At 34.1% G+C, this 24,836-nt stretch overlaps 1 protein-coding gene across 5 annotated transcripts in view; it reads right to left on the bottom strand.

Moving 5' to 3' along the window:
* The window catches only part of LOC110824378 (Zinc finger, C3HC4 type (RING finger) family protein), an 89,407-nt gene that overhangs the window by 32,335 nt on the left and 32,236 nt on the right, over positions 1 to 24,836 (bottom strand). For 4 of the 5 annotated variants that reach the window (XM_088222070.1, XM_088222074.1, XM_088222072.1 and 1 more), the window contains 3 exons: positions 23,301 to 24,808; positions 8,730 to 8,993; positions 583 to 803 (listed from right to left, as the gene is read on the bottom strand). In XM_088222070.1, coding sequence (XP_088078196.1) covers positions 583 to 803; positions 8,730 to 8,993; positions 23,301 to 24,808 — 1,993 coding nt within the window. The remainder of the gene's footprint in view (positions 1 to 582; positions 804 to 8,729; positions 8,994 to 23,300; positions 24,809 to 24,836) is intronic. The other variant, XM_088222071.1, reaches the window with a different exon arrangement.

Genomic DNA, 24,836 nt, shown 5'->3' with positions numbered 1-24,836 from the left:
GCTGGTATGATTGGCTAGTGTCTAGTGGAGCAACTGCATCTGGAGCGGCAGAGCAACAGGGGCAATTTACACAGGATCTTGGCAACTTGGACAAAGACGCAGCAGCAAGCTGTGCGACAAAGGAAGCAGAGCGCGTGGCTGTGGTTGGTCTGGGCAGAAAATGGTCGTGATACCATGTGGAAAAATTAGTTGTTGTGTATTTTATTAAATATTAGCGCCATCTACATACAAGTGATAGTAACAACAAAAAGAAATAGTATAATTACAAAGATTATAAAGATCTTAGATATATTACCAATATATATTTTACTCTAATTATAGCCTCATGCACACTTCTTAACAGTAAGCAATGTCATCTTTCAAATTGATTACTTTAAGCTATTTAAACACAAAGTGAATTTTGACACAATCTTCTTCCTCTATAGCAATATATCAAAGAGATCTATTTAAAATTATTTGAACTCTACATAGACCAATACTTATCTCCTGTCACAAGGAAAGGTTGGGAATAATATATGCCAATACTATAATCTCCAAAAGATACACAGATGCAATATAAAAAATAACTTGCACCAATTATACCTGCAAAACTGACTTCAGATAAATAAGCATTCTAGATGCATGCTCCAAAAATCTATCAGATATTTGCTTTATTTTCTTATATCCCAACTGAAGTCCATCTTTCAAGCATTCTGATGATAGAGGCATGCGTATTATAGTAGAATCCACTGGCAACCATGACATATTCTGATTAATTAGCATAGGGTAAAACTGATCATGAAATCGCTCCATCAAATTATTACCTGAGAAGACATCAAGAATTAAAACAAGAACAACAATGATAATATCTTAGGCAAGTATCCAATTTAGTCCCCCCTAACTATGACCAATACTAAATTTTCGCCCTAACTTTTTTCTATTTCGAAAAAGTCCACGAAATTTCTGAAGAGTGTTCAAGCTTTAAGTCGTTAATTTTTAGATGGAAAAACCGGTAGACTCAAGGTATGTTTGGAAAGAGAAAAAAGGCTCATAGTCCAATTTTTTTTGTTTTTTTTCTCAACTTTTTACAACTTTTTTAACTTAAAAATAATAATAATCAAATTCTTTTGAGATAGAATAATAGTTACATTTAAAATTAATTTTAATTAAAGTTTTTCATCTTCTTTAGTTGACCTCTTGCTCATCTTCTCCTTCTCTGATTAAGCATGATGGAAATGAAGTTTCAGTTATGCAAAGGGAAGTTTCAGATTTCAAATCCAAAAATACAAAATCAAAATCATAAATTAAAAATAAAAGCCAATTTCTCCATCCTTCCTCAACAACTTCGGTAAAATCTCCATTTACTTTTGCTCTCAATTTCAACACCAGAAAAGAAACAAAAATAAAAGAAAAACGACGTAGAGATCCTCTCTTAAACCCTTCGTAGTTCAAGTATTCCACCAAATCACTCTCAGAATCACCTGTGTTCCAGCCAATTTCTCCTCCTTCACTCTCTGTTCCGTAAACCATAGCAAAGAAGAAGAAAGGAATCTCGATTTAGGAACTGTCAAAACTCTCCTTTTAGCTCTTTTTGTTTCCTTATCTCCCTCAAAATTGATTATAACCCCCTCCTCTTTCTTGACCCTACAGGACGAACAAATCTGAAACTTCCTTTTGCATAACGTTTCTCTCTCTCTCTTTTCCATTTTCTCTCTGCCTATCTATGGATCTCTCTCTATCTCTCTTTGTTGTAAACTATTATATATATTTATAAACATGTATATCAGAAAGTATATATCACATGCAAGTAGGGTTAAATTAGATTAAAGGATTTACTAGTGAAACATACTCTTATGTAATTCATTGTAGATTTCATTTCCTACTCTCAAGAACTTGTATATATAAGGTCATGCTGATGAAGATCAACATAGCACAGGCCATAATGGGCAACATGGAGGACTATCATGGTGTCTAGTGGACCAATCACATGATTGTGAGCCAAGAAACTCAAGCAAACCTTTCAAATTTATATCCAAGAGTGGATTAATGAACAAGAAAGGCTTAGGTTAAACTTGGAAGCTAGTAAAGGAAGGAGACTAAATCCATTAGGCCAAGGGCAGAGGCAACAAATCAATGTCCTACAAATTAGGGACACCCAGTCAACTCATTCATGAGAATTCTTAATCTTCTCCAATTCATCATAACCAAGGCCAACAAGGAGTTCTTAAAGTCTAGACAATCAGCCATCAGGATCCTACAAACTACAGAGTCCTTAAAGTCTTGAACTCTTAGGTACTTCACACTTGGAAGCCGTTCATTCTTCTTGGAAAACTCCTTGCCAATAACTTCTCTCCTAAAGCATATGCAACATGTGAAAATTAAGGATCCTTATCTCATAATATCATGGCCGGTTCTCATCTTTAATCTAATGAATAAAAAGAGTCCTTACTCGACAAAGTTGTGGCCGGATTTCATCTTATTCTTCAAGCAATATTGACTAGAATATTTCATTGCTCAATTAGTCAACATAGCACAGGCCATATTGGGCAACATGGAGGACTATCATGGTGTCTAGTGGACCAATCACACGATCGTGGGCCAAGAAACTCAAGCAAACCTTTCAAATTTATATCCAAGAGTGGATTAATGAACAAGAAAGGCTTAGGTTAAACTTGGAAGCTAGTAAAGGAAGGAGACTAAATCCATTAGGCCGAGGGCAGAGGCAACAAATCAATGTCCTACAAATTAGGGACACCCGGTCAACTCATTCATGAGAATTCTTAATCTTCTCCAATTCATCATAACCAAGGCCAACAAGGAGTTCTTAAAGTCTAGACAATCAGCCATCAGGATCCTACAAACTAAAGAGTCCTTAAAGTCTTGAACTCTTAGGTACTTCACACTTGGAAGCCGTTCATTCTTCTTGGAAAACTCCTTGCCAATAACTTCTCTCCTAAAGCATATGTAACATGTGAAAATTAAGGATCCTTATCTCATAATATCATGACCGATTCTCATCTTTAATCTAATGAATAAAAAGAGTCCTTACTCGACAAAGTTGTGGCCGGATTTCATCTTATTCTTCAAGCAATATTGACTAGAATATTTCATTGCTCAATTAGTCGAAATATTTTTTTCTTTACAGTCTTTTTTATAAGAATATAATTAATAAATAGAATCAATTAGAATCTTTACAATAATGTAAATTTTCTTACTCGTAAATAGAAATTTTGTATATATATCTCAATTGTAATATCACAAGTGGTATGAGAAAATAAAGTAAAAATTTCTTCATGTAAAACTCCTACACGGTATCAGAGTCAAATAAAGCTAATTTAAGATTCTAATTTTAAGGATTTTCTCAAACCCTAAATAGCACAAAAAACTGAGTTGATACTCTCCTATCAAGGTTTCATTTTGCCACCATCCCAAATGGAGTTGCTACCTCACTGCTAGCTTGTCGCCTTGCTCTGGTGACCATTTTTCCGAGCGCATGAGCCACACGCACCACCAAATAATGGCCTTCTTCCAATGGATGAGCCAAATCAACCATTGGTTAACCGAGTTAAAACCTCATACGACACATCGCACTACTACCAGACACACAGATCTGGCCTATTTCAGTGTATTACACGTGTCCTCGGCTCGCATCACACTTGTTTTCGTCTCTATCTTCAAGTGGCTGCTAATCACAAGACACATTCACTGCCGTGCAAGCCGTCCTGAGCCGCCACTGTGAGTCATGCTGGTCAGCGAACTCCGTCACGCGCAGAGCCCTCACACAAATCCATCTCTTCTGCGCAAAACCATCCAGCCTCCTTTGGTCGCGCAGATCTGTTTTTGCCGCCAGTTCCACCATCGTTTCTGACCTACCAACCTCATCTGCCAGTTGATCGCTCTAGTCGCAAGCTGTCGCCATTTTCCAGCCTAGTCAGCCTCTTTTGGTTCCTGAGCATATAGCCGCCATTTTTCCCGATCTAGTTTTGCCTCCATTGGTATTGATTAGAAGGTGTGTTCTATCCCTATAAGATTAGCAAGTAGGTATTACTCTTTCTATGTCTCTATTTATTTTAAACAATGAAATAAATAAAAAAATTGGTTGTTCCTATTTCAAATAACTCTTCATCAACTATTGGGGTCCAAACAAGAAGATTTAAAGCCTAAAGCATATCCTGTCTCAACTCAACTATTCATCAACTAGTGATGCATCAAAAATAGTAAAATCAGATATTGCTCATCTCCCTATTATTTCCAATTTGATACTTAGATTATAGATTTTAAAAATAACAGACACATGATAAACTTTTCTAAAAACTTCCTAACCTATTCTCCTTGAAATACAAAGGAAAATTGTCCGAATGGTAGACGGATCATATACTTTTATATCTGCAACAGATTTCATTAATTATGCTTCCATTATGACTATGTTTTCAATCCTTCATATACTAAATTTTTCTGATAATCTTTTATCTATTAGTGTTCTCACAAGAGATCTTAACTGTAAAATTAAATTTTTTTCTGATTATTGTATCTTTCAAAATCTTCAAAAAGGGAAGAGAATTGGCACTGTTAGACGGCAGGATGGCGCATATGTCTTGAACAAAAGTCAAAACATAACTGGGAATCAAGTTGCCTTTGACAATATGAAGGTCAATCAGAAAATTCTACAGTTGCATCAACGGTTGGAACATCTATCTTTCTTTACTTTAAGTAAAGTTATATCCTAGTTTGTTTAAAATAACTTTTATAAATTTTTTATTTTGTAATGCATATGAACTATATAATAAAAGGAGTTCTTATCATGTGAATAACCATAGAAGTTCTATGACTTTTATGACTATTCACTCTGATGTTTGGATACTTACTCAGAATACTTTTTTATCTGTTCATAAATTTTTTGTTAATTTTATTGTTTATTATACTAAATTAACATAGATTTATCTGTTGAAAGCAAAAAGTGATGTGTTATCATGCTTTCAGTCACTTCATAAAATGATATGTACACAATTTGATGCTAAACTTAATATTCTAAAAATAGATAATGGTATAAAACATATGGACAGTGGATTATATGTCTACTTTGAGCCTAATACGATAATTCATCAGACAAGTTGTACCTACACCAGTGAACAAAATAATGTTACTAAAATAATGCAATTCTTTTAGTCACTTATCTTATCAACAGAATACCCCTAAAAACTATTGATTTTAGGAGTCCTTTGTAGATTTTGCAAAGAATAAATTCTTATATTATTCTCCCAAAAGTGTTTGAATGTGTTTATTTTGTCCATATTAGCAATCCGTAAAAGTTGGAGCCCAAGGCTCTTAAATATGCATTTGTTAGTTGTTTCCCTACTTAAAAAGATTATAAGTATCACCGTCTTCTGTCTAGAAGATATTTTGTAACTATGAATGTTACTTTTAAGAAATCCGAGCTTTATTTTGGTTAAAGCCAACACCATTTCAGGGGAGAGTGAGAAGGAAGAGGGTATGCCTAATTCATTAACTCTTAACAGTTATATTAAAGGGTTCTACTTTGGAAAGTTTCATTCAAGAAGATAGCGTTGGGCAACTGAAAAGACCAGACTTGAAGAGGTCTTAAAGGAAGAATAAGACAAAGAAAGTCACATGCATTCTATTTCAAGTCAAGAATCTTCCTCAGTTCCTGAAAATACTGGTGAGTTACCTTTATTTTGTTATTTATCTAATAATATAGATAAACTCATTGTTCTTAAAAAAGGAGTCAAGTCTTGCACTAAGTACCATATGCCTAACTTTATTTCTTATAACTCCCCCTCTTATAGAGTTTTTGTCTTATTTGTTTTGTCTGTGTCTATTCCACAGGATTGGAAAGAAGCTCTATAGGATCCCAAATGAAAAAAAGTCATAACTGAAAAAATGAAAGTTTTAGCAAAGAATAAAACTTGAGATCTTATTTTACCTCCATCAAAAAAAAAAGATGGTCGGTTGCAAATGGATGTGTATTATGAAACACAAAACATACAAGTTGATTGAAAGGTAAAAAGTTATATTAGTAGTTAAAGGGTTTACTCAGACCTATAGAGTAGACTATCAGAAGATATTCGCATCTGTCGCGAAAATGAATACAATCAAAATATTGTTATCTTGTGCAGCCAACTATGATTGTAACTTATAACAGTTTGATGTGAAAAACATATTCCTCTATGGAGATTTAGAGAAGAGGTATACATGGGGATTTTCCCTGAATTTGAAGATGAATAAACACAAGGGAACGTTTGCAAATTAAAGTCCCTATACGGGTTGAAACAGTCTCAAAGAGGATGATTTAAAAATTTTAAAAAGAGTTATGATCTCTTTTGGATATCAATAAAGCAATGTTGATCATACTTATTTATCAAACATTGCGATAATAAGATCACTTTTCTCATTATTTATGTAAATGATATTATTATAACTAGAGATAATACAAGGAAAATGCCTCGATTGATGAACATCTTACTCAAGAGTTTGAAATAAAAGACGTAGGAAAACTGTAGTACTTCTTGGAAATTGAAATTGTCATATCTAATAAAACAATTTTTATTTCTCAAAGAAAATATATCATATACTTATTAGAAGAGACTGTTATGATGGACTGCAAGCCGGCAGAGTCTCCTATTGAAAGCAATCACAAATTATAAGCGAGAATTGGTACATCAGTAGACTTGGATAGATATCAGAAATTAGTAGGAAAACTTATTTATCTCTCACATACCGAACCTAATTTAGCATATACAATTAGCCTGGTGATTTCGCACGTGCATGATCCTCGCGAGCCTCGTTTACATACCTTTTTTCATATATTATGATATTTAAAATCTACATCAGGAAAAAGTATGTTCTTCTTCAAAAATAGTCACTGTAAGATAGAAACATTTACAGATGTTGATTGGGCTGGATCTACAGACGTTGATTGGGTTGGATCTTCAGATGTAGGAGATTAACTATTATTCATTGCACGCTCGTAGGAAGCAACCTGGTTACTTGGAGAAGCAAGAAGCAGAATGTAATTTTTTATCATTACATTGCAACACTTCCATAAGTTTTTGCTTAATCACCAAGTCATTCACTCTTTCATCATTTTCTTGTTCTTCACATGCTATTAAAGTTTAAGATATGTTCGGTTCCTGTGTAATTGCATATTCGAGAGTTTCTTTATTTTTTTATCTTAATTTCATATACATCAATCTTATCACTTAAATTCTAGATAACTAGTTTTATATCTTTCAGCCATTTATAACAATAAGTATCATGTTGCTCCTGTGACTTCTTGTTTACTGCAGAGAAAACACATTCTTTCACTATTTTAGATATTGAGAAATAATTTTCAATTTCATTTGATAACATTTATCATATACATAATGTCCTTGGGGGGAATGTAGATCCTAAATAACATCTTCTACAAAATTCATAGGTTACCAAAACTCGCAACCTTGCAGAATGTTGATAATTTTAATTTTCTCAACATATCCATATCAATCAAAAGTTTCGTATAAAGTATATTGTAAATCATTATTCGTAATTGAACTATCTACTCCATATAATGTAACTAAAAAAACTCAACTTATATTTCAAATCAATTCAATGCTCCTCTAACACCAAACACATTTTATCCAATATCAACTTGCAAAGTGAATAAAAAATTAAAATATGAGTCAATTAACCTCCGAAAGTGAAAGAGCACATCTATAAACCTCAAGAATCATTATAAAAATACTTAAGACAAGTCTAGAGGTGACTGAACCAAACAAATTGAACTAACTCGAGTCAAACCGATTCGAACCAATCAACAAATTACTTCAGAATATCAAAAGTCACGTGCATTGGTCACATGTGAGAGTCACGCTCTGACTTCTACCAAGTCTTTAGTGACAGTCTACTAACAAAAAACTCAACTGGATACACCAATGTCAGGTCTTGAGTCAGTGGAAGGGTCATTTTTGACAAAAAAGTGACAAGGACAACTTCAAGTGGAGAGTGTAGCCATTTCCAACGTTGGTGACTGTTGAAATTTGGTGGAGGACTTGACCTGAACTCCTCTAAGGTGAACATAACCAGCAGTATGCATCACCGCCTAATGGTGGCTGAAAATTATGTTGGCCGACAGTTGTTGTCTTCTCTCTCCTGTTGCTCTCGGCAGTTGTGGTAGTATTTTAAGGTTTTTTTGTTTCTTTATTTCTTTTTGGGGGGCGCAAGAAGGTCGAGATGAGAAAATTTGGGAAGCATGGTTTGCTGATTTTAGGTTCTAATACCAACTGATATAGGACAAGGAGAGCTTAAAAACAAAACTTCGAAAATTTTATTAAGAATAAAATCTGGAGATTTTCGATCTCAATAAATAAAACAATATCTCAATATTTAAATAATAATTATAGGTAATCTACTTAAAAACTAAACTAGTAACCTCATTTATGGGCACCAAAAACATTCAAAATAGGAAATCTAGAACATCTAGTAATAGGAAAATAAGTTAAATAAAAAGAATTATAGAAATAAGAAATCTAAGAAATGGAAAAATAAATCTTTCTATTTTCTTATTTTAAAACTTTCCAATACATAGAAAATGAAATTAAATTCATATCCTTTTAGTTAACTTCCCAAAAATTTTATGTTCTTTTACTGGTTCTACCTCATATCTCCTATTACTGGAATATGCAAACTTTAGAAGCTTCCTATTCTGCATCAGAAATACTAATGGATGATGACATATAGTTAAATCACAAGAGTACCTATCAAAGAAAACATTTTTGCTGCAGGAGACTGGCTTGAAGGTGCAGAAAGTGCAAACCCACGAGGATCAAACATATAAAAATAGCCAGCAGAAGCAATTGACAGGAGATCACAAATGAAGTAACAACTAAGCAGTCCAAGACCATAGTTGAGAGTCTCATCTCGAAGTCTCCATGGCGGAAGGAGCTGAAGACTGCTTACCTCCTCTATGCTCAAGCTGGCCCCTTCCATAATGGCAACTAGTGCTGGCCCTTGAAATTCACCTATATCAGAAGACAAGTTCAGAATGACTGTTCAATGCACTACAGGAAAAAAGCTAGACAATGAAGCAATCCAAATAATAAAAAATGAATTAATATCAAACAATAGATAAAGGACAAAATATTTTCACATAGACCCAAAAAGATGTTTACATTATATGTATATATATGTACATAATGAAAAAGAAGAACTCTATTGAAGAGACAAAGATGTTACAGAAGAGAAGGGGAAGATATGACATCCTACAATGATAGAAAGAAAATTAGAAAAACATACAGCAAGGATTGCAAGATGTTTAAGATAATAGGTGTGTGTATATACATGTGTGTATGTCCCAACTTATGTACATATACATCAAAACTCATACGTATGTATATATGTACTTGCGTGCGTAATTATGTATGTAATGTATCTATATATGTACTAAAATGGATGACATACGTATGCATCTAGATATGTAAGAGTGTATTATTTCACAAAATAAGTTATTTTATTAAAGATAAAGGACTTTAACAAAGAGAAGAGACAAGATATCCTCTAATCACCCAAAAAAAAGGCAAAAAAAGAAGCAGCAAAATAATACAAAAATAGAGATCCAACCCCTTTGTAGAGTAGATAAAATAAAATTTATGCATCCATTTGGGGCAACTGTTAGTTTTAACTTTTGCATTTCAAAAATACTTTTACAACCAAACAGGAAAGATAAAAAGTGTTTTTTGCAAAAATCAATGCCAAAATCTACTTTTATTAGGTCTAAATGAAAACTACATTTGAAACTTCAAAAAATAGTTTTGATTTTTAAAAGCTACAATTTGAAACTCTTTTAAAACCCATAAGTTACAGCAGTCCTAAACACTAACTTGAAAAGAAAGATTTTCACATAAATTTGTATCGTATGTTTCAACTTTCAAGAATACAATGTATACACAATTCCATTCTAAAGGAAAGGAAACTAGCAATCCGAGAAGCTAAGGCAAAAAGGCTGATACATACAAAATAAGGAAAGAATACATCAACTATCCTTAAAAGAGTAATTTGGCATCAAATTACCATTTAATACTGGATACCAAATCACCTTTTAATACTGGGTATCAAATCACACTTTGTTACGAAGGACTCCAATAAAGACCATCTAATATTTGGTATCAAATCACCTTGCAATATTCGGTATCAAATCACACTTTATTACCAACAATTCGAAGATAAAGGCATCCTCTAAAAGAAACATGGGCAAAGAAGATGATCTTTCTAAACAATTGAAGGCAACTGAAAATCAGTGCTTAAAAATTCTTGCATTCATTCCAACCAAATGACCTAAAGTCCAGCAAACACCCCTCAGCCGCCCATAACATCTAATGATCCCCGTCCTCCCTATTCAACACATTGCAGTAGTGATCCAAGTTAGGTCAAGATACTCTTGCACAACCCCAAACATAGAAAACAATCTATTTCACAACTTTCACACCATACAACAGTGAAGACCTAGATGATAATTTCCCAGTGAACAATAAAAACACATCAAACAACTGTTGGAGCTTTATGAGATCTCCACTTCAAAAAAAGTCATTTGTTATGAAAGCTCCAACCTTGAAGAGTGTTTTCACCTTCAAAAAATTATAAGAAAAAAGTTTGATGTGGATATAATGGTTGTCAATACAATACTTAGCAACCTGGAAAAAGAAATTTTTATCCAAAGGGAGAAGGCTTACTCTCATCAAGAGCACACTCTCCAACTTGCCTATTTATTATCTTTCGGTGTTCAATATTCCAACTAAGGTCGTGAAAAAATTAGAAACAATACAATGCAACTTCATACGGGGAGATGTGGATAGTGAAAGGAAAAAATGCCACCTTTTCAACTGAACTGAAGTCAAAAAACGGGTGTGGGATGGCAGTTTGGGACTGAGAACTCTTGTCAAATTAAACAAAACTCTCCTTGGGAAATGGATTTGGAGATACTGGAATGAAAAAGAATGTCTATGGAAAAAGGTTATTGATTGCAAATGGTTTCGTGGTGATCAAAGGAACTTATCACATATCAAAAAATATAAATATGGCATAAGTCACTGGAAGAACATCATGAATATCTGCCCAGCTTTTCTAAATTGTACTGTCTTGGATCATTGGAAATGGTTACAAAGTTCAATTTTGGAACGACATTTGGTGCGGGTCAGCGTCTCTCAAGACAGATTTCCACAAATTTATGCCATCTCTAGCTTCAAAAATGCTCTTGTTGGAGATGTTGTCCCTCCTAGCAGCCTTGACAGTTGGAATGTTACTGTAATGAGGAATTTACATGATTGAGAAATTGAAGAATATGAAGCTTTCCTTCTAACTTTGTCACACACTCAACTAAAACATCAAGATGACAAGTTGCGCTGGAAATATAAGAGTAACGGCCAATTCACTGTCAGTTCATTTTATGATTTTTTGGATGACCGAATAAATTGCAATCAAAAAAGTTCCCAGCCAAAATCATCTGGAAATCGGGTGCCTCACCCGGGATATCTTTTTCACATGGAAAGCAGTTAAGAAAAAAATTCTAACTTTGGATAATCTCATGAAAAGAGGAATACCCATTGCAAACAGATGTTACCTTTGTAAAATGGGTCTGGAATCATGCAACCATCTTCTTCATTGGTGCCCAATCTCTCACAAACTTTAGACAATGGTTCTTGGCCTACTGGGGCTATGTTGGGTCACGGCAAACACTGTCTCCGGTGAATTATTTTGGGAAGGTATCGGCAAAAGAAATAAGTTTTTCAAACTCATCCCTCTCACTATATTTTAAATCATTTGGAAAGAAAGAAACAAGCGTGTTTTTTATGGAAAAAAACTTGACATCAATACCTTAAAAGACATTGGTTCCATTATTTTGGTACTACTATAATAGGACACGATATTGATAGTAAGAAATTTTTTAGAAAAAATAAATTTTTAATTTTTATTACTTATATTTTGTTTACATTTAAAAAATATATATAAACTGGTTATTTTTATTTTATTTAAACTCTAATTATAAGATATAATTATACTATTAGAACTCTAACTAATATAATATTCTATTTAGCATAAAATCCTTATCAACACTCCCTCTCAAATTGGCGTAAAAATATCACACATGCCTAACTTGCAAATTAGGTTCTGAAGAGATTTGTTGCATAGTCATTTACTAAAAATGTCAACCACCTGATTACCATAAGATACATAATATAAGCATAGAGAGTCAACAACCACCTTCTCTTTTATGAAATGTCGATCAATATCAATGTGTTTTCTCATGTCATATTGAACTGGATTATGAGCAATGTTAATTGCTGCTTTATTATCACAAAACAGGGATAGTTTCTCATCTTCAAATAGTTTTAACTCCTTCATTAGCTTTTGCAAGCATAGTACTTCACATATTCAAGTACTCTTTCGGCCATTGCTCTATATTCTGCCTCAGTACTGGAGCGAGCAACCACACTTTGTTTCTTACTTTTCCATGCGACTAAGTTGCCTCCTACAAGTGTGCAGTAACCTATAGTTGATCTTCTATTATTTAGGGATCTAACACAATCAACATCTGTAAATGCTTCTATTTTAAAGTGACCATAGTTAGAAAAGAGCAGACCTTTTCCTGATGTAGATTTCAGGTATCGTAATATGCGGAATACAGCATGTAAATGAGTCTCACGAGAATCATGCATGTACTGCCTTACAAGACTAACTACATATGCTATATCAGATCTGGTATGTGAGAGATAAATGAGTTTTTCAACAAGTCTCTAGTATCTTCCCTCAACTGATGTATCACTACTTGCTTGTAATTTGTGGTTACTCTCAATAAGTGATTCTGTCGGTTTGCAATCCATCATACCAGTCTCTTCTAGTAAGTTTAGAATATACTTCTTTTGAGAAATGAAAATCCTTTTATTGGATCTGACAACTTCAATCCCAAGAAATATTGTAATTTCCTAAATCTTTTATTTCAAACTCTTAAACAAGAAGTTTTTTCAACCGAACCATCTCTTTTGTATCATCTCCAGTCATCACAATATCATCCACATAAATAATGAGAAGAGTGACCTTACCCTCACGATATTTGATAAATAAGATATGATCCGCATTGTTTTATTTATATCCAAAAGAGATCATAACTCTTCTAAACCGTTCAAACCATACTCTTGAAGACTGCTTCAATCCATATAAGGCTTTTTTTAATTGGTGAACTTTTCTTTGCGTCCTCTCATATTCAAATCCAAGTGAAACATGTACACCTCTTCCTCTAAGTCTCCATGGAAAAATGCATTTTTTACATCAAACTGCTGTAAATCTAAATCAAGATTAGCTACGCAAGACAAAAATATCCTAATTGTGTTTATCTTCACAGCACGTGCAAATGTCTCCTGATAGTCAATCTCATAGGTGTGAGTAAATCCTTTAGCCACCAATTTAACTTTGTACCTTTCGATTGATCCGTTTTCTTTGTGTTTTACGGTGAATACCCATTTGTAACTATCTTCTTTCCATGTGGAGGTGAAACAAATTCTTATGTTTCATTCTTTCTCAGTGCTCTCATTTCTTCAATCATGTCTTTCTTCCACTTGAGATCTCCTAGAGTTTCTCTTCAATCCTGTGGAATAGACACAGAGAAAACAGATAAAAAATAAATCCTATAGAAGGGAGATAGAGAGTCGTAATAAACAAAATTAGATATAGGGTGTTTAGTGCAAGTTCTCGTTCTCTTTCAAATACCAATAGGTTTATCTGATAAATCACGAGAAAGATATCTTTTCAAGTCTGATTTATCTATATGTACAGCATTATCTTCTTGACTAAAACTTTCTGTAATAGAATTCTCCTCCTAAAGATGATTCTTAATTGTTACCCAATTAGGTTGATCTTCCTTCTCAATCTCCCCCTGCAGAGATGTTGGATTTAAGTTGAACTAAGACCCATTCTCCCTAAAGGTAACATCCATAATTACAAAATATTTTATAAATGGTGGATGATAAGATTTGTAGCCTTTTTAGATAGAAGAATATCCAACAAATAAACACTTAAGAGCTCTAAATTCTAACTTATCCACATTTCTAGTATGAACAAAACACACACATCCAAACACTTTTGGAGAAACAATGTAGAAATTTTTTTCTTTCAAAACCTCCATAGGACTTTTAAAATTCAAGACCCGCAAAAGCATTCTATTAATAAGATAGACAATTGAGAGAACTGCATCTTCTCAGTAACTCTTTGGTAGATTCATTGTAAACATTAGTGGCCGAACTACCTCTACTATATATCTATTTTTTCTTTCAACAAACTCATTTTGTTCACTTGTATAAACACAACTTGTCTGATGAATTATCCTATTTAACTCCAAGTAGGCACGGAATCCACTATCTATATATTCTGCACCATTCTCAATTCGCAAAATTTTAATTTTAGCACCAAACTGTGTACATATTATTTTGTTGAAAGATTGAAAACATGAAAATATATCACATTTTGCTTTTAACAAATAAACCTATATTAATTTAGTACAACAGTTAATAAAAGTAACAAACCATCTATGACCAAAAAGAGAGGTATTCTGAGTAGATACCCGCATATCAGAGTAAATAGTCATAAAAGAATCAGTACTTATATTATTACTTAAATGATAAAAGCTCCTCTTATGTTTAATAAGTTCACATGCATCATAAAATAAAAACTCTATAGAAGTTCTTTTAAATAATTTATAATATGATTTTTCTAAAACAAAAAAAGAAAGATGTCCCAATTGTCGATGCCATTGTAGTATCTACATATTGACTTCTTTATTCCCAATGGTTGCTTGATTTCCAAGTAAGTTAAGATGTCTATCCAAAACATATAAGTCATCTTACAGTCTACCAATGTCAATCTTTTTCCTGGTTTGAAGATCCTAAAAAATGCAATGATCAGGAAAAAATTCAATTTTACAGTTGAAATATCTAGCTATAACACTAATAGATAAAATATTATTAAAAAAACTAGACATAGGTAAAACTAAAGACAGTATAATAGTAGGAGTACAATTAATGGAACCTGTTCCCGACACAGGGGTGTATAACTCATCTACTATACAGACATTATCCCTTTCAGAACAAAAAGAATAGGTTAAGAATTCTTTAGAACAGTCTGTCATTTGTTTATTAGCTCCAGAGTCTATGATCCAATTATTATGAGTGGAAATAAGATGAACAATACCTAATTTTATCATTTTTTATACGGCAATAATTGATGAAGAGTTAAGTTGACTCAAAATGCGTTTCAAATTTTGAATTTCTTCTCTGAAAAAGACTCCAACGGATGGTGAACCAGGTGTTACCCAGTTTCAACAAAATTAACTTGATCTCTTGTGGTTCCACCTCTTCTTCCTCCCCGACCTCTAATTGGTCTTCCATACAACTTCCAACAAGTTTCCCTAATGTGTCTTGCCTTGCCACAATAGTTACACTTCCATATATCTCTGGATTCACCAGACTGAGCAACTAATGTAGCTTTCTCAACTAGTGCAATGTAAAGCATGGCATTTTTTCTACTCTCTTCTCGCTGAACATAAACATAAGTTTGTTCCAATGAAGGAAAGGAATCCTTACCAAGCACTTGGACCCGTATTTGATCATAATCGATGTTCCCAACTAAAAAATTATAAATTTGTTTTTTTCTATCAATTTCTGAAATTTGACTGCATTTACAAGACACTCTGTTTGAAAATCTTGATAGTAATCTAACTTCTGTCATAATTCGTTTAATTCAGAAAAATACTGAGAAATAGTTCTCTCTCCTTATTTTGTGTCATGAACTTTATTCTGGAATTCATAAATATAGACATCGTCACCCATCTATGAATATGTAACAGATGCTGCATTTCATCTTCTTTCGGCAATGTTAAGCAACAGATATCTTCTAACAATATGGGGTTGTATGGAATTTATGAGCCATGACATTACCAATGAGCTCTTAGAGTCTCATCTATTATATTCTAAACTACCAACATCTGATTTCTTCATCACATCAGTAATGTAATCCTGCAATCCTCTAGATTTGATGAACAATAAATAAAATCTCAACCAACTAAGATAATTAGTATCATCAATTTTTACGAGATTGATTTATAATGAAAGATTATTAAAACTAGTAACACTCACCTTTTTTATTTCTACCATCTTAAAATGCTAAAAATAAGAAAAAAAAATACCCAGTAATGAAAAACAAACCTCCTATTTGCACCAAAGAGCTAAAAAATGCCAAAAAAAAAAAGAAAAAATGACAAAAAAGGGAACCAGATCTGGTTCGGCTCTAAATGGCTCGGGTTTAGTTTTAAAACGGCTCTAAGTCAGCTTGGCTCGTCTTCTTCGGACATATCTCTGAACGTACGCAGAAAAAGGTAATGGTGTGGCCTTTTTTACAGGCGTCTGTTGATGTGCAGCTGTAATTTTTTACTAGCACTTGCGGATGTGCAGCTTTAACTTTTTACCAGCATATTTGGATGTGTGGCTGCACCTTTTTACTGGCGTTTCAGATGTGCGACATTTTTTACCAGCGCGTGAGGATGTATGGCTGCAGTTTTTTTACCGTCGCCTCCAGTGTGCTGTTGTACCTTTTTAGCGTATATGAATGTGCACCTGTTACTTTTTATCGACGCTTCTAGAGTGCGGCTACACTTTTTACCAGCGCTTCTAGAGTGCGTCTGCACTTTTCATCGACGCTTACAGAGTGCAACTGCACCAATTTACCGGCATCTCTAGAATGCGGCTACACCTTTTTACCAGTGTCTCCACTGCCGCTTAAAATCACCGTAAATACCATAGAACACATCGGCAGGATCAAATCCGTTTTGGGTGGTGATGAGAGTATATCTGGATAAAAAAATATCAACCCAGTATATTGTGCTATTTTACGGTTTGGAAAGAATTCTAAAATTATTTTATTTAACTCTGATACCATGAAGTTTTTTAGAGAAAATAAATTTCTAATTTTTATTACTTATGATTTGTTTGCATTTAAAATATATATATAAACTGGTTATTTTTATTTTATTTAAACTCTAATTATAGAATATAATGATACCATTAGAACTCTAATTAATAAAGTATTACATTTAGCATGAAATCCTTATCAACAGATAGTAAGGTAGACTTTGCTTCTATTGTAGATATACTTATTGATATGTAAATTTTGTACATGTGCGATGCCCCATTGCCACCTATCATTAATACACTTCCACATTTTTCTTTCAAAAAAAATAGTAATAGTGGTTGCCAATGAGAAATTAAAAAAAAAATGATTTGGAGGTGTAAAACTTTGAGGATGAAAGACTCCAAGTAACATCACAAGTCTGAGTAGGATAAAAGTTTTCAAAGAAAGTTAATCAAGGACACCAACTTTGTTGTTCCCTATCGTTAAGATAACAAAAAAAATGCCAAGGTCTATCAAGCTAATCCATAAAAATGGAGGTAGGTGTAAAATGTCTAAAAGGGAAACTATAAGCAAGGAAAATGTGTGGAAAAGCTATAGGTCGGCCACTCACTCAACCACTTTGGGAAAAAATTTCTGTTTCCCCAATTAGTGCGAAACTCTATTTTTCCTAATCAGTGGAATTCCTATGTTTTAGATATGAGTTTACGAAAGTCATCATTTTACTTAAAGTTTACAACATGTTACATAAATATCTTCCATGTTGTTCACAATCATAATAATCTATTCTCCCAATTTTCCTCAAAACGAATAGCAAAAGGGCAACTCTCCCCTCCAACGATCCTTCCAAAAGATGAAATAGGAAGTCACTGCCTACCTTGTGATAAAGGGGAAAAAGAATCACAATCACAAACTAACATTCAACTAAGACCACCTGCCATGATCATGAAAAAAAATAATGGGGAGAGAAGATCCCTCTATTTTACTCCCCTCTACCGAGAAAACCTAGATTTAGGATCACCTTTGACAATAGCCACTAGGGGTGTTCACCAGTCCAGATTGGATCGCCTGAGCCCAATCAAAAACCGAATTAAGAAATGGTTCAGTCTTGTCCGATCGCAGACGGAACCAACCAACCTTTTCTTTTCTATATCTATTTTAGTAAAAAATTGAACAAAAAATAATTAAAAATTAATATACATACACATTAGTATATGTATATATGTAATCTAATATATATGAATTTCTTTATTAAAACAAGAATAAAAGTAGATATAGATATTTATATATAGCCATTGCTATAAACACATGTGAGTCTTTTGTGTATATATATGTACACACACTGCGACATGCATGCATGTTTGCAATGTGTGTGTATATATATATTAATTTTTTACTTTTATTAAAACAAAACAAAAATAGAAATTAATATATATTTTAATTTACCACCTAGAGCCTTGGGATTAAAGAGTTCAACGGACATTCTCTCCACATACTAACCTAATCTATACATAATAAATCATTTTGTCCCCAGGATATTTAGGTGCGTATCAGTCATCCATATTCACAGTCCAACTTGCAGAAAATTCAATCCAAGAGCATTAAAGTGTGTATGTGAGGGTTATTCATGAACTCAAAAAGGATATAGGGGTTACTATCATCAAAAGAGTTCTATGTTTTGGTGGATGTTACTTTCCATAAGCATGACTCTAACTTCATCACTCCTTATCTTCAAGGAGTGAATTTGATAATGGACGATAAGAATCTTTTACTAAACTTGCCAATATTACCTGTAATTAATCAAGAGTCTTTACTTCATTCCTCTGTGTCAACTCCTATGTCTGAGCCAGAACATGACATTCCTCAAGAAACAACAGGCAGGGGCCCTGCCTTTGAAATGTGAGATTTGGCAAAGATAAGGTGTTAAAAAGGAGGAAGATGATGATCCTAGAATCTATGGACTCTCCAACTCCAACCCAGATCCTGAGAATAAGGTAACAATTTTCTAATCCTTCATAGCAAGATGAAACTGAATCTCGTGTGAGCAATAATGCACAGGACCTTCGCTTGCTATGAGGAAAGGGACTAGAGAGTGAATAGAACAACATTTATACCACCTCTCACATTTATTATCATTTAAAAAAATTTCCATCATCTCATAAGACCTTCCTTGTTTGCCTGAACACAATTGTAAATTTCACTACCTTATCTTACGCTTTGTCCTGTGAGAAATAGGAACAATCTACTGAATGTGGAAATGGAGGTATTAGATTAAAAAAAGTATAGGATGAAGTTGTCGGCAGCAAAAAAACCAGTAAGTAGTAGGTAGGCATATATAGTAATGTATAGAGTAGATGAATCGATAGAAATATACAAGGCAAGACTTATGACCGAAAGATATACTCAAATTTATGGAATTGACTATCTAAAGACCTCTGCTCTGGTTACAAAGTGAAATACTGCCAGAATATTATTGTCATTAGCAGCTAATTTTGGTTGGAAATTGTAGTTGTTTGGTGCTAAAAATGCATTGATGCATAGAGAACTAGAGGACGAAACTCATATGGAGGTCCCACCAGGTTATAGACACAATTTGGCACCTATTTTCTCCAAAGTCAAAGAAGGCCTTGTACGGACTTAAGCAATTAGGTATAATGATCATGGGATATAAGGAAAGCCAAGGGGACCATAAAATATTAAGTAAACACTCACCCTCAAGTGATTATGACAGGAAGAGACAACATCAAAATCAGCACTTGGCTAAAGAGTTTGAGATCAAGGCATCAGGCCAGTTGAAATATTTTCTTGGAATGAGGCAGCTCACTCTAGATAAGGCATTTTATGTCCCCACAGAAGTATGTTACTGATCTTCTCAAAGAAACGACCAAGACAACATGCAAACCAGTAAGTACTCTAATAGACCCAAATCTTAAACTGACAAATGTAGAAGAGGATTTAGCAGTAGAGAGAGAAATGTGTCAATGCCTGGTAGGAAGACTCCTATATCTATGTTACACGCGATCAAATATAGCACATACAGTAAGTGCGATCAGTTAGTTTATGCACAGCCCTAAAGAAGTCCATTTATAGGCAACTAGCCAAGTGTTGCAGTATCTTAAAGGTACACCAAGAAAAGGCATTCTCCTCAAAAGAAATAGAGGTTTAGTTCTTGAGGAATATATAGGCAATAGTTATGCTGGATCAATTATTGACAAGAGGTCAACCACCTCATATTGCACTTTTCTTGCCAATAATCTAGTACTACAGATGAGTAAAATACAGAATATGGTAGCAGGGTCAAGTGTAGAAATAGAATTTTGGACAATGGCAAAGGGTGCAGGTGAACTGCTTTAGATAAAGATCATTTTAGAAGATTTAGACATTACATGTGATGGTACAATGAAACTCTATTATGATCATAAGTTTGCCATCAGCATAACTCATAATCTGATATAGTATGATCGAACAAAATATATTGAAGTTGACAAACACTTCATCGAAGAAAAATTAGGGAGTGGATTGATTTGTACACCTTATGCATCCACACATCACCAACTTGCTAATGTACTTAACAAAGAATTAAATAGTCTAGTTTCAGAGTATTATTTTCAAACTGAGAATAGAAAACACTTATGTGAAGGTTGAGGGAGAGTGGGAAAAAACAACTAATTGCATGTATATAATTTTTTCCTTTTGTAATAGATTATATCCCTAGAATTAGATTTATTTAATTAGATTCTTATGGTAGAATATTTCATAAATCATTAGATCTTAAAATAATTAAGTTTCTTTTTCTATAGTTAGGGCTGCAGTATATATATGTGTAACTTTTGTGTATTATCCAATGAACAAGACAATCGAATTCTCCCAAACCTTCTATTCCCTCTCATCGACTCGATAGCACAATTTGAACTTTGAACTTTAGACACTTGTGAGCTTCCTTAACTGTCTTACTAAAAGTCTGGCTGCCACAATGAGATTTTCACTCGCATTTTCTGGAAGGCCAAAGTCTCAAAGATTAAGCTATTTTTCTGGACTATTTTCCAAATTGACTCAATACTAATGATCTGTTGCAGGTTCGCTAAACTAGTCGGACTATTTTTTTATGTATGTGTTATGTGTTACACAAAAGTTGAGGGCTTTGGTGCAAATTGTCTGCTAAACTTTGGCTACATGGGAATGGTTCCTTCTTCCCTTGAGGATTTTCTTTTCGTGAACCTTAAGGGAGGTAGTTTGTCCAGTGGAAAAAAAAATAAACAAATAAATAAATAACAGAGAGAGAGGTAGTTTGAAGAGATGCTTCAAAGAGGTGCTCTCTTTGCTAGTCTGCAGATGTTTTGGTTAGAGTGTGATGTTAGGTTGTCCAAAAACTATTATTTACCTCAATCTTTCCTTTCAGACAGGTTGATCTTCTTTGCATCTTTGGGCCAAAGCTCAAGGATTCTCTAAGGACATCTCCTTAGTCACTTTTCAGTGAGATTGGGAAGTTGTCTTGTGCTAATACTTTTGCTTTTCCCCTTTCCTTTTTGGTTTCTTTTTTATGAAGGATTCCTTGTCCTTTGTTGTAAGAGTTAATCTATTCTTTTTAATAACATTTCATTTTCTATTTAAAAAATTCAAATATATACAAAGAAAGCCCATCTTTCTCAAATTAACAAAAAGATGAGACATGATTTTTAAAGAACCTAGAATTTCTCCCCGACCAGGTTGCTTCACCCATAGGCCACAACCTAACAAACAACTCCTCTGCAACACTCTATCCTCTTGTTTCTTACTAACACCGGTAAGAAAAGTAAAAGAGGCTTCAATTTCTAGAGGAGAAATCCAAGAAACAATAATAAGTACCAAATAAAAAATATTAAAGTTTCCAAGCCATATCAAAATGCAAAAAGATATGAGGCTTAGCATCATGAAAACATATGGCACACAACCCAGGAGGCTGAAGCACAATTCAGCCTGCGAACTTGGAGAAAATCATTCATATTAATCTTACTAGAACCATAATCCAGAATAAAAACCCCAATCTTAGAGGGAGCAATAACCTTCGCAAACCATTTATCAAAGGAATCATCATAATTAGAAAGTACGAGTCAAGAAGCCAAAAGAAAAGATTTACCCGATGATTCCAGAGACCAAACTCTATAGTTGGATAAGGAAAAAAAAACTGAAGCAGATAAAGATAAATAAACTGAAGCAGATAAAGAATCAGCAATTTCCAATAAATTAGTAAAGGTTGTGCACCTAAAGAAGACAAATACCTGAAGCGGATAAAGATAAATAAACGGATCATAAACTAATCACAAATTTGTCAGTACATGCAGACTACAAGTCATTGATATGTGTGAATGTTGTAATGAGAATACTCTCATCTATTGTTTTATTTTTTTATAGACCACGATAGTGTATAAGGAAAGCCATGAAAACATTTTTACTCATGTACAATATATCATGGCAGAAATGTACAAAATGTCCAGACAGATTACCAGTTCCTTTTTTTTCCCGGGCGAAACGGCAAGTCCAATAAGCAGAAAGTAGATAAGAATAAATGAATTCTTAGATTTCCTCACCTGATGCCATACCTAAGGAAAGTGATTTCTTTTGTCTGCAGAGACGGCTGACATAGGGTGTGTTTTTGTTAGATTTTTAAAGTATTAGCATTACTATTCTTCTAATCTTTTTGGGGCATGAAATGGCAGGATCTTCCATGCGCATATTCACACCACGTTTTAACTTTGAGGTAGAGGGGTGTTCTTGGCCTCGTAGTGGGCAAAAGATCATGCCAGTTTTCCATGGGCTGAAACTCTCTTCTCTTTGTTTCTTCTCTATGTTCTCTGTTCTCTATCTTCAAGGAGGATGTCTTATCTCCGTCTTTGAATTCCCCTCTATCTCATGAAATTTTCCTTTTCCTCTTGTTGATCTTTCTAAGAAAACTTTATTCTCCTTCCATTTACCCAAAAAAAAAATTTAAACATTGACCTGTCCAGTATTATGATTGGATCACTCTATAACACGACAGACATATTGTACCTGCTATCATAATTGCATATCTTAGAGCCTCTTATTACTTCCTTTCTAACGTAATTTGAACCATCAACTCACTGAAGTATTGGGATCTAAAAGAAAATGGATTAAGATAAACATGAAGATGGCTACATGTTGCTGATCAAACATTCGCAAAACCTGAAAATGCACACATAGATGTGCCAGCAGCTAAAATAAATGTAGCATAGACACCTCCAAATAATATAAGGATCATCACCCACTGCTTACCTTAACATCCTTTTGACCTTCCAAGTGGCAAAAAGAACATGAGAATGACCTATATTTTATATCACTGATTATCTAAACAAACAAGAAACTGTAAAACTAGTACCAGTTACCTAAATTGTGCTGCAGCAACGTCTGGCGAGCATGTTCTCTCTTGTCAAAGATTAGGTGGAGCTTTTTAGCCTTACAGCAATCTGCCAGCTCAAGGAGGTCAAACAACAAGAAATCACTGTTCCCATAAAATTGCAAAAGCTCCTTCACTCGTTCAGAGTCCATGCATGGAAGATTTTTTGTCATCTCTTCATCTACCAAAGAGATGCAGCGAAGCGACTTTACACCTAACCTGTTAGCCAAATCATTGCCAATACTTGAATGCACAAAATGTTTCCCAAGGACAGTGCTTTCTACCCATGGTGCATCCTTATAAACAAGATCCTCCACTGGCACCAAAATTCCAGAAAAATCTGGAATTAACAATGAAATGTTATAGGCATCAAAAGATGGCTTTTCTGAATAACAGTCAGCAACTGCTTCAAGAACACGGTGGACAAAGCTTAACTGATCAGATGAAAGTGGGAACCCTTTCATATCGTCCTCTAAGTGCTTTAAAACATGCAGGTAGTCATGAACATCAAAACTAAATCTAACACCTAATTCAGTGAGCAACTCTCTAAATTCTGATAACTCAGACGGGACAACATATAGATAAGGTGTAAATTTCACAGGCGAATCAAAGGCTAGAGCATCAGCAGATACAAAATCATCCCCAATCCACACCCAAGAAACACCATTAAGAGCTGATCTTAACACCAAAAAATCATCAGTACCAAGAAATTCCTGCAATTTTGAATAAAGATTAGGAATTCCCTTTTGCATAATGCCATCAAAATCAGGTCGCATTGTAGAATGTAATTTACACTGTCCATAGGATTTGGATAGCTCAATTAATTGTGTGGATAAACCATCAATATTTATGCGATCCATCCAACCAAGTTTTTGCAGTAGATATAAGGAGCTACATTCACCGTCTAATATATGCATTGTGGCAGACACCACAAGCATCTGTGATTTTGGTCTTATATTATCCGGACATGCCACCAGGGTACAAGATTTTAACCACGGCAATCCCTCTAGAGGCGGATCAGGACAAATAGGGCACCAAGAAATGGCCTTCATATGGGACCAAAACTCATCTTCAGTTTCACCATCAATCAAGTTGCCTACAAGATAATCAATATCGACATCTTTGCTCCGGTCTTCATCTTTAATTAAAGAGTTATCGCAGAAAGTATTGCCATCTAAAACATCAGTTCTCCAACCAATAATGCCGTATGTATATTCATCATGATCTCCCACATGTTCCTTTGCAGAGAGCTTGACTGAAAGAGCATCTAAAAGTGCAAGCAATTTTCTCCCATAATGTGGTGCTTTTAAGTCCCTAGAATCATTCAAAATTGACACTGATCTAGCACAATCAAGGAAGCCCGAAAAGTCCAAATTTCTTTTGAGACCAAGGCTAACTAATGTATCTAAAATCTTGGGATCAGAGAATTTTTCAGACGGAAAGTAAACTTCTCTATGAAGCACCTGCAGTAGTTCGGGAACACGAGGATCATAAAGCCTGCCAAAAACATAATAGTGAGATAAAC

Source organism: Carica papaya, chromosome 6, assembly GCF_054855325.1.
Source record: "Carica papaya isolate Zhongbai chromosome 6, ASM5485532v1, whole genome shotgun sequence".
In the NCBI taxonomy this organism is placed as follows: Eukaryota; Viridiplantae; Streptophyta; class Magnoliopsida; order Brassicales; family Caricaceae; genus Carica; species Carica papaya.
This window is presented reverse-complemented; position numbering and strand designations above follow the sequence as displayed.